This window comes from Solanum dulcamara, chromosome 7 (genome assembly GCF_947179165.1).
Source record: "Solanum dulcamara chromosome 7, daSolDulc1.2, whole genome shotgun sequence".
NCBI lineage: Eukaryota > Viridiplantae > Streptophyta > Magnoliopsida > Solanales > Solanaceae > Solanum > Solanum dulcamara.
This window is the reverse complement of record NC_077243.1, coordinates 16,680,067-16,691,661: the sequence shown is the minus strand read 5'-3', so window position 1 is coordinate 16,691,661 and position 11,595 is coordinate 16,680,067. Positions and strand designations below refer to the sequence as shown.

General features: G+C 32.3%; 1 protein-coding gene across 1 annotated transcript; it reads left to right on the top strand.

Moving 5' to 3' along the window:
- Positions 1–3,727: 3,727 nt before the first annotated feature.
- Positions 3,728–9,965, top strand: LOC129894851 (RNA polymerase sigma factor sigE, chloroplastic/mitochondrial). Its single transcript, XM_055970469.1, has 6 exons — positions 3,728–3,908; positions 4,421–5,183; positions 5,309–5,455; positions 5,915–6,151; positions 6,518–6,781; positions 9,465–9,965. The coding sequence occupies exons 2-6, from the start codon at positions 4,482–4,484 to the stop codon at positions 9,660–9,662; spliced, it is 1,548 nt and encodes a 515-aa protein (XP_055826444.1). The 5' UTR covers positions 3,728–3,908; positions 4,421–4,481; the 3' UTR covers positions 9,663–9,965.
- Positions 9,966–11,595: the final 1,630 nt, after the last annotated feature.

Below are 11,595 nucleotides of genomic sequence, written 5' to 3'. Positions count from 1 at the left end.
ATCACAAATTTAAAATTGAAATCCTACTCTTTAGTAGGATATGAAATTGGAATCAAAATTTCAAATTAAAGTTGAACTTTTTATTCAAAGGTAATAAACAAACATTGATTTTAAATCATAATTTTAAATTTTAGCTTCAAATTACATCACCAAATGTCTACTTATTTCAAGAGAACTTATGGCTTCAAATTTGAAGTTTGGATCGGAGGAGTATAAACAGAGTGGTTAAATAAAAAAGGAGACCCCATCTAATTATACAAATATTCCTACTATATATACTAATTCACCCTATAGTTTTAAAATAATTATATATTGTCTCACTAACTAATAATTTTATATTAGATTTTAAGTTAGATACATCACTCCTTTAAAATTTTCCCCTCGTTCTCTCTCCCTCTCCGTCTATTTCTGCTTATTCCCCCCTCGCGCTCTCTCTCCCTCTATTTCTGCTCTTTCCCCTTTTCTTTCTCTGTGCGAATACACTGCTGAATGTATCAATGTATTTTTTGATAAGATATATGTATCTTTGATACTATATATATATATATATATATATTATGAAATACAGATACATAGGGAGAGAAATTAGTAAGAGGGTCCACATTTATCATTGATACTATATATATATATATCTTTGATACCAGATACAATTTGAAATACAGATACATAGGGAGAGAGGCGAGCGAGAGAGGAGAGAGGCGAGTGAGAGAGTTGGTGTATCCCAAATACACGTGAATCACGCTTGAATACAATATATCTGCAATAAATTACACCTAATTTGACCCGCATGTATCCGAGATATATGTAACTAAGTGTGCCAGATACATGTATCTGGCGAAGAAAAAGTGACACGGAAGATAATTTCCTAAACTGATGTGAACGTATGTAATTAGAACCTAAACTAATAAAATTTGTGCTGTTTGCTCAGTAAAAAAATTTAGGAACAAACATGATAGTAAGAGAGGCCCAACAACCTGAGTTGAGGCTTTCTGGATGACAAGCATGAGACATGAAAGTACTTACTAGTCATTTGATAGAATAATATTGTAAATAATGTATTAGCAATACTGATATTAATTATATTTGTATTAATTATGCTGAAATTATTCATATATAGTGTTTGATTTGGTGTATTAATTACAAATAACATTCATTGCATTATTTCTAATTTTTTTTTATAAAAACACCTGTACAAATATAAAGCTACACAATTACAGTTATTTTGAGAGTAGGTAAAAAAATCCATTCATACCATAAATAGATTATATTATATACATATTAAACTTGGTGCGTATAGATGATTAAAATTGAGCCACATATATTTGAGGTTTTAAGCTTTTTCAAGTTCAGTCATCTATGCTAATTTCAAATTAAATAGCTACAATATCAAACATATGTAGTTTGGCTTTGACACATACAATATAATATGTTAAATAAAACTTTAGGCAAAATATGTCTGAAGTTCAGACAAAAATTAGGAATATTTAAATTTCCTTGTATAAGTAATATGTCAAACTTCAGATAAAAATCATTACTTTAGAATGCAAATTTTATAACTTTAATCACATATGTGGAAAGTTCAGTATGACATGGTTAGACTTACAAAATTTTATAAAGTTAAGTCATGACTTAAATAGGAGTCCCAAATCAACTATCTGTGTGTGCGCGGTGTATCTCTAGTATATCATGTATAAATGTTAATGTGTATCTATAGAAAAAATCTGATACATTATGACAATGACATTTCCAAGATTAAACTTAGCTCTGACTTTTGATTCCAAACTCGTCCAATTCACCTCTAATATTCCTCAAATTGTGTAAATAGTTTTGTCCAGGTGCTTTTAATAAATTTAATTAGGGGTGCCAATGAGACGGTTCAGTCGTTTTTTTTAAAAAAAAATTATACCGTCTCATTTTTTTAGTATTTTATAATGTATAATCAAAATTAGATATTTTAAAACCATTTCAATCATATCGGTTTCTCTTCGATATTGGTACAGTTCGGTTAATTTTTAATTTTTTTTCTTTTAAAGTATCATCTCAAAATATAATATTATTAAAATGTTTCTTTCGCAAATATGTTCGAAGTACTTCAATTCTTCACCAAGAAGTCAAGAATTTAAAACCTTGTTGCCTTTTTATTTGATCTTAAACATTTAATAAGAGTGCTTCCATAAATTTTGCCGTATTGTTTGATGGAGTATCTATTATAGTATCTTTTAATTTTAAATCTAACAAATTAAAGGATAATGAAAGAGTAAAAACCCAAAGTCGTCCAGTCACCAAAGGCCTAGGACCTAGGTTATATTTATATTTGAAAAATATTATAAAAATATTTATATATATAAATTTAATATATTGTTAATATATAAATATATTTACATACATGTAAGGTTATTCGGTTCGGTTCGAATTTTTTTTATTTTTTTTTATAAATTAAAAAGACCATTCCAATTATTTGGGATAGTTGTATACTTAAATAAAAGTCCACGAAAAAATAATATAAATCAATTCGATACGATTAGTTTCGATTTGATCGATTTTTCATATTCTTTTGAATCCCCTAATTTCAACCACACTAACTCAAAATTAACTAGGAGATATTTCAAATATGAGTTTACCTTCTTTAAATTCTTCTGGATTAAAACTGTATTTTTCTATAAAGTTTGATTTAAAATATATATATATATATATATATATATATATATATATATATATATATATATATATATATATTATCTCTTTTTTTTTAATTTATGCGGCATAATTATTCAACAGTCAATAAATATTATGAAAGAACATAGGAGGAAGGGAAAAGTTGTTTCGTTACGGATTGAACTGTCTACAATTTTTGGCTACAAAATTATCGTACCATGAACATCGTCTTTCTTTTGTCTACACAACGAATGGAGCAAGAGACAACGAAAGAACATTCTGGAATGCATAATTGCAGATAAAGATTAAAAAATAAAGTCAAACTTTTTTTTTTCTGGTATTCAAGAGTCGTTATTTGTATTAGTTATATATATTAAAATACATATAATAACACATGAAAATTTATAATATTAATAAAACAGATATTTTTAATGCAAATTATTAAACACATAACTATCACTCAAAATTAAAAAACACATAATTATTCCTCAAAACTCCTTCCACTTTCTTTTCATCATATTTATAAAAATATTTTTATAAACAAATACATTATTTTAAATATATATTTCAACAATATTATTATAGCGCATATCAACCGACCCTTAAAAGATTCAAATCATACTTGTGTACTAGTAGTAGTCAAGATTCAGCACTTGTAAAATTATGAGGCAGACAATTTTAATTAATAAACATATAAACTAGAAAATGTATAATTCAAATGGCACAAAATAAGCAACGTAAGATTCTCCACACCACTTCATCGATAGGTCCCACTGAAATTTTTTATAATAACAAAAAATGACACCTCGTGTCAATAACCACATCCATAAATTCATTCAAAATATCTCTGTTTCCACTCTCAACTTGCCACGTATGTTCTTTCACTCCGATTATTATTATGCTGTGGCACTATCCACGTCATACTTTCTCTTCTCTATCCACGTAGATCAAAATTTTTGACCGTCGATCTTAACAACTAGAAATCCTAGCCGTTGGATAGCCGAAAAAAAGAAGCTTGTGGACACCGAAATTCGAGAGGGTATATATTGTTATTTAGAAAAAAAATATTTTCTTATTAACTACCACACTTCCATTTTGAGCCTCTCAAGTTTCCATTGCGATCATTTTTTTTTCAAGGAGAAAAAGAAAAAAATAACAGTTTCCGCTCCGATCAGTTTCGTTACCGGAATCTTCATAGCCGGCCGGGATCATTTACTTCGTCAGAGTTGAAATTCGACTGCGCTACGTTTCAGGTGCGATACATTGTTTTCTGATTTATGAGTACTACAACTGCATAAGTTTGTTAAATAGTACTCTAAATAGTTTTGATTTACCTCCTTCCGGCGTCGTTGTCTATTGATTGAGTTAGAGATTACTTTTCTATCAATATGTTGTCGACTCGTTCGTTTATGTATTATGCCTTTCCCGATTTGCTTGAACTGGTACACTGACCTTGCTAGCTATTCGGTAAATAGAACTCTGAATTTTCGGTTGTGGAAAATGAGGAAACAGAATTATTGTAGAACTTGCTTAAGATATTCAGTTAATAGAATCTCAGAATTGCTAGGTTTTTTGCAATTAGCTGCGGAATTCTATGTTAATAAAGTTGAATTTGTTGATTCTTTGTACTGAAGTTTCTTCAGGAAACTTACAGGAAAAAGAAGAATATGGTCCATGCCCTAGATAATTTTCTCAACCATTTGTCTTCCAGTTGAGAGTAAATTAATTTCACATATCATAATGCATGTATATTGGATTTTGACAGGGGAATAGTTTGTGAGAAGCTCTTTTGTTCATTGAGTAAAATTTTGATAGCACAACTTGGCATGGGAGTTGTGACTGTTTCTAGCTCTGCTTCTCGAAGTCCATTGGGATTGAGCTCAAGGTTTTCGGCTCGTTTATGTCCGCTTAAAAGGCCAGTAATTGTATCGTTTAAAAAAGATAAGACGAAGAATACAACTTTAGTTGCACCTAAGGAATCCATATCCTTGCCTATTGAAACATCTAAAGAAAATGAAAAGAGGTCAAGACGAGTATCTAAGCGTTCAGAGAGATTGCATGCTGTTTCAATCGAAGCCTCTCCAAGTTCGTTAGAATTAGACTACAGTGAAGCTGCTGCCAAACTTGAAAGTATCTACAAGCGCAGTCTGGAAACTAGCTCCAATACAGAGGTTAAGGATCATTTGGTGAAGAGAAGGCCAAGGACGAGGAAGAGGATTGTAGATGGTGATGAGGAAGTGAAGAAAGAAGTTACTGATAATGTGGTCAAGAATCGTAGAAAGAAGTTAAAGAGGTTGACTCTTGACCAGAGGATTGCTCTACTAAAGAATAAAGAAGGTAAAATGGTTGCTTCATCCGAAAGAAGAAAACTTAAAGAGGACACCGAAGATGAAAAAATTGATAAGCTTGTCAGAGAATATTCAGGTGCTACTGACTTAGCGAGCTTAGACTGGAAGAAAATGAAGATCCCTCCAGTGCTTCCATCATCTGAGCATGCATGGCTCTTCAAGTTGATGCAACCTATGAAGGTACAAACGTTTTACTAAAAAAACTAAACATGAAAGGAAGTTTGTGGATTACATGTGTTTATTCATTGGATTTTAGTGTTGCTATTGTTTTACTTTAGGATTGAGAGTCAGTTGTTGTTATTTAGGCAATCCTTCAAGTTAAAGAAGACTTGCAAAACGATTTGGGGCGAGAACCAACTGATGGTGAAGTGGCTGAGGCAACAAATATGGATGCCTCTGAACTACGGAAAAAGCTGGAAGTTGGTCGAGCTGCTAGAAATAAGCTGATCAAGGTACCCTTTTTTTACTTGTCAGACCTTCTTGCTGTGCTCCTTAGAAGTTCAATTTATGCTTCAAGCAAAAGAAAAATGTTTCTGGTTTTATAATCTGCGTCAAGCAGATCCTGATGTGATGCTTTTTCATAATTCCTCAACATGAATTTGTTATATCATTGAAGCTGGTCAATCTTCCCATGTACTGCTTACAAACAGTAATATGTGCAAGGTAGTATCACATGTTATAAAACACAGTTAGTTATCTACTGTATTTTCTTTTGAGTGTCTTATATACTTGGAATTCTGAAATAATGATCTATGAATCTATTCCCCTGAGAAGGGAAATGAAGTCAATAGTACTAGTGTAACTTGAACTACACCACGTTCTTGATGTCATCTAACTTTCATATGCATCTAGATATTAGATGAGTTTTAGCTATATAAGTAACTCACCTTTGAGGTCTTGTTCGGTTGCAGCACAATCTACGTCTTGTTTTGTTTGTGATGAACAAATATTTTCAAGATTTTGCAAATGGGTCAAGATTCCAAGACCTCTGTCAGGCAGGCGTCAAGGGTCTAATCACAGCTATTGACCGATTTGAACCTAATAGGAAATTCAGGCTATCAACATATGGTCTTTTTTGGATAAGGCATGCCATTATACGTTCTATGACAACCTCAAGCTTCACCAAAGTTCCATTCGGGCTTGAATCTGTATGTTTTCTTTCTTTTATCTTCCAGTGTTTTTTCATTTTACTGTTCACCCATTAAAGAACCAATTTCTTCGTTCCGTCACACTCTGGAATCCAAGCAATTGCTTCATTTGGTGAAAAGAACAATATTATCTCTGTTTATGAGACATTTTCACTTGGTAAATAAAATCATTTCTTGGCTTCCTACTAAAGGAATTTGTATAGATAAAATGGAAAATCCTTTAAATAGCTGAAGTTCTTTTCTGACCCCGTTAGGAGTATTGTTCTCTTCTTTAAGGAAATGTCTGATCTGCGGGACTCATTTGCTTGTAATTATCAAATAGTCCTGCAAAAAAATTTATATTCTTTTTTTTTTTTTTTGATTCAGATCAGAGTGGAAATCCAGAAGGCCAAATTGAAGTTGCTGTTTGAGCTTCAGAGGATACCAACAGAGGAAGAAATAATTAAAAGAGTTGGACTTTCCCCTGAGAGATACCATGAAGTGATGAAAGTATCTAAACCTGTCTCCTCTCTCCATGCAAGAAACAAGACAACCCAAGAAGAACTCATCAATGGAATAACTGATGTAGATGGCGTTGATGGCGATAAGAGGAAGCAGCCAGCTCTACTCAGGCTTGCTCTTGATGATGTGGTAATGTTTTTTCCTCTTTGCCTCTATATTTGGTTTTGAAATTGCTTCTCTGGTTAAGACCTTTGCTTCGTATTGAAATAATGCCACCATACATCTGGATGTGGTACCTTTCAAATTTCATAACCTTTTAAATATGGTTATTGACTTGTTGCCTAGAGCTATGAAGGGTATATTTAAAGGATACCCCCAAATTTAAAGCATATAAATAATAGAATTTACAATTAAATTGTGTAATGATTTATCCCTACTTAGAGTTGTCAGATGAAATTATTTCATACTGAGAAATCTTCAAATGACAAAACCCATATATGTCTTCATAATGAGATCATTATGAAACTTAGGAAAAGGCAAAGGGTGAGGAAGGAAAAAACCCTAGGTTCCTTATAGTCTATAGTGTTCCTAGTTGAAGAAAAAACAATAGTTCCTTCATAGTAAGAGCTCCATTAAGCTGAATGTGGAAGAAAATCCACAAAGCTGTGGTGAAACAATGGAGCGACATCTAGAGGTTCGGTATTCTGGAAAGAGACAATAAATTATGGGATGGACTCAATTCTGTCAAACAATACTTGGATTCTAGTAGATTAACTTTCGAATCAAAGGTAATTGGGTGCAAGTAGATGTTATAAAGGAAATACAATTCTGTGGTTCATTATAAAGTTTCAAGGCTAGGTGAGTTATCAACGGATTTAGACAAGAAAAGAACTAGATTATATTTGACACATGTGCACCAGTGGCTAGGATGACTTCAACAGAGTTCTTGTAGCTTTAGCATCCATTTATAAGTTGCACGTTCACCAATTGAATTCTCATTGATAACCAAGAAATCTGGCGGGGGCCAACCTCATCTTTCAAAACTCAGTGATGATAGGTCTGCCTCTATGCTAAACTTAGTTCGCTTTAAACATGAAAACCTTTTGAATAAGAGGCTAGGGGTATTTCGATATTGCTAATCGTAGGGTAAGAAATTCTTTTATCTTGAGAGTGTTGTACTAAAATCATTAGAAAACTTGGTGTGAGGCCAATTATTTTTCTTAAGAATGTGATTTATTGTACCTTGAATATTTTATTCCATCCTTTTGCTTATGCTGATCATCCACATCGGTTTCCAACAAAACCTACTTAGTCCTGAAGAGAACAATAGAGGAGAAATTTTGGAATATTTCTTAGTGTTTGAATCTGTTCTCTTTCTCATGTGATGATTATTCAACCTATGTAACCCACCCAATATTTAATGGGTTGGGCATGAAACATTTTTCCTGATGGGTTTATTTGGGCATAACTCATCTTGACCCAGGACAAAAGTCAGCCCAAAGTCAACCCATAAAACTGCCAAAAGTTAAATCACTACCCAAGCTTCAACCAAAGGCTGGATAAACAGTATTAGTCTGATAGTTGAACTCTAATGTTAATCTTCAAATAGGAATTAAATTGAAATGAGGATATTATTTATTTATAACTATTGGAACATATAGAGGTACAGTGAATGACTTAACCCAAAATATTCCTCTACTTGATACCACTTCCATCGTTGTCCAAATTCTGGAATCTTGTCATTTAATGTTGAAAATTGTATCAGAAGAGTAATTTTGGGCGAATGCACAATCTTATAAGTTGGATCAGTTTTGTTTTTGACACCATGAAAATTGACAATTTTCCTGAAATAACATTTGAATATCCTTGGTGACTGAATAAATATCTTGAAAACCCCAAGGCACATAATTTCGTTATTGTTTATAATTGATAAAGTGACCATTTGTTTTTATAGGAAACCTTGTGTTGTTTAACTTGCACATATATGGGGAAAAAAACTATTAAGAGTGAAGTAATATTACTTGGACGATTTATGAAATATCGCAGATTTATTTATGGTTATAAAATTAGATACATTTATAACGTTTTATAATATGTAATAATTATGAACATTTGTTTGTGAATATTTGGTTAAGAAAGTTTATTGAGATCTAAAAAAAGAATAAAAGTTGGGTCAAATTGGGTGGGTTGAGTTATAACCCATTGTTTAGCCCAGCTTGGCAAACCATCTTAGCCCAAGTAAACTTTGGGCAGGGGTTGGACACAGATTCATTTGACCCTCTCAAATTCAGCCTAAACCGCCCATTTGCCATCCCTATGAGATTATGTAAGCTTTGGTGACCAAAGCCTTTTCCTTGTGAATTAATCATGCTCCGACCCCTGCCCAAAATCAGATTACAGTAAAGATAAAATGAGAAAACTCAAAAGGAAAAGAGAAATATTGCTCATGTGTCACAGTAATAATGATTTTCTTTTTCCTTGTTAAAAATTGATTTTGTAGTTCTAGTTGAATTGGTATTGTTAGTTAAAAATTGATTATATCAGGTGCATTATGAAATATGCCCTCAAGCAAGTTTATCAATGAAACAGACATCTCTTTTGTTAGAGGCCTTCATAATGAGGTCATCTGTCTTTCAAAGCAGAGAATCAGATGCTAATATCACTTCAAGGATTAGTAATGAAACTTCTGGCATTGAAAGGACACTATGAGTAGATTTGCTAAACTATTACCTGTAAATCTTGAATCTTAAGATATATATTGCCATAAACAAAAATCATTTTAAGTTTATAAGTTTCAGTTTGTTAAATTACAAGGTTTTCAAGGTTTCTGCACCACTAATTTTAAATCTAAATCGTGCTTCTCTTTTGGCAGCTTGATTCTCTTAAGCCCAAAGAGAGTCTAGTAATCAGACAAAGATATGGACTTGATGGCAAAGGTGATAGAACATTGGGAGAAATTGCGGGTAACCTAAATATTTCAAGAGAGATGGTACGGAAGCATGAAGTGAAGGCTCTCATGAAGCTCAAGCATCCAACTCGAGTGGACTATGTTCGCCGGTACATATGCTAAAGAAATCAACATCATTTGATTATTGTATTGGAGAAAATTTATACCCTATTCCTTTGTCAGCAATCTTGCCCATACTGTATAGTATATAGTAGCTGCGTGTACACTAATCATTTGTACCATAGTTGTAACTTCACATCTTCTTTCATTACACTCAAAACCAAATCTGTTAGTACACACCCTGTAAACAACTTATATTATTTTTCTTTCTCCTTACAGTGAGTTTGAAACAACTGATCTGTATATGTACGACATATATGGCTGAAAATCTCTCTCAATCTTCATGGTGATCTTCTATTGCCCAAATTTTCATGGTGGCCTCTGATTGTATTCGTCGTGTTTCTATACAGTTGTTAACTAGGATAAGTTATGTCATCGGATATGCTTTACCGTGTTTGGAGCATTAAGTTTGTTATTTAGGTAAAAGCATAAGGGAAAGAGAAACACTGAACAAGCATCTGTTAGTGCTTATTGCCTCTGTTGTCTCGGGGTAAATTTGGTGTTGAGATGATACAGGTGACATCTGCGGTGATTCAGAATAGCACTTCTAAAAACTAGAGGATCGTCATCCATATAAGCCACAAGTGAAAATGTGCAAGTCCACGTTATGACATAAAATTTAAAAATTGTTTTTAGTGCGTCCTATTTAAATGATTGGCAGTATAATAAATCATTTGTAGGATAATGATAAGCAAATGCACATTAGATTTTCAAATAGCTGCTCAATGCATTGGGGATTCAGGGTATGATATAAAGAGATGTTGCTTTATTTTTGTCAAATATTTTAAGCAGTTTTTTATTGGATAATGTTGATTCAGGATATGATATAAAGAGATGTTGCTTTTATTTTTGTCAAATATTTTAAGCAGTTGTTTATTGGATATTGTTGAGTGACATGTTTCATTGACTGGGGAATCATAACTAAATATTGTAAAACAAGATACTGACAAATGTTATCTGGTTTGTAAATAACTTGTAAGTCTATGTTTTACACATCCGATTCTGTAACTGATTAGATAAGGGTACTGATGCCATGAATGACTGGGATGATATCATTCTCAAAGCTAGTAGCACCAGCTCTATGAAGTTAGAATCGAAATTTATGTTGGGGCATTTTCAATTTATTCGTAAATAATGATTTAAGGACATGAAATGAATAATTCAAGTTGTTTCAAGCTTTTTCTGGCAGTGGTTTATGTAGTAGTCTCCCATTCATTTATTCAATTGGAAATAATCCTCAACATTCTATAAGCTACTTGACCCAATCTTTGTCCATTTACTGCGTGAAATCCAAAAATATGCTATATGTGAATATACTTAGATAAACTTCATTCGTGTGAGTTTGCTCATATTGCCTGTTTCAAATCCGGACAAAGAAAGAGGGTTATTGATAATCAATCAAAAACAACATTTCTATTCCATAAAAACAGGGGTACATAAAGCTATGTACATTTTATCTCGAGCCTCAGTTATGAAATTATACTGATTTATTATTATACCTAGCTAGTTATTATGGGTTGGAAGATGTTATCCGAGGCACAGAGTTTTTCCTATTTTGGCCTCATCTACAATTCCCCTAACGCACTAGAGACAAATAAAGACAAATCCAATAATTTAGAACTAATAGTAAATTTGAAGTGGTGCTTTATTTACTTTATTTTCATAGTTCCAGCTAAACTATGTAATTAGTGTAATTGCACACTGTACTAAGCCTAAAACCACCAATATATGTTCCCACCCTATCATTTAAAAGAAAGCACTAATAAACTCGATATCATTTTACAAGCATAATTGAAAAACGAAGAGTGAAGAATCTAACTAGTCTTTTAGAATCATATTTAATCGTGATAAAAAGTATGAAAGAAAGGCAGGTATGAGATATACGGCCAATACAATCAGGAAATCAAGTTTGTTTAGTGTTTTCTATTTTTTTAAA

Excerpts from the sequence above, each read along its gene's own strand:
- LOC129894851 (XM_055970469.1), top strand. The coding sequence starts at position 4,482 with ATGGGAGTTGTGACTGTTTCTAGCTCTGCTTCTCGAAGTCCATTGGGA. Across the intron at positions 5,184-5,308 it reads AGTTGATGCAACCTATGAAG|GCAATCCTTCAAGTTAAAGA; the intron begins GTACAAACGTTT and ends GTTGTTATTTAG. Across the intron at positions 5,456-5,914 it reads CTAGAAATAAGCTGATCAAG|CACAATCTACGTCTTGTTTT; the intron begins GTACCCTTTTTT and ends GTTCGGTTGCAG.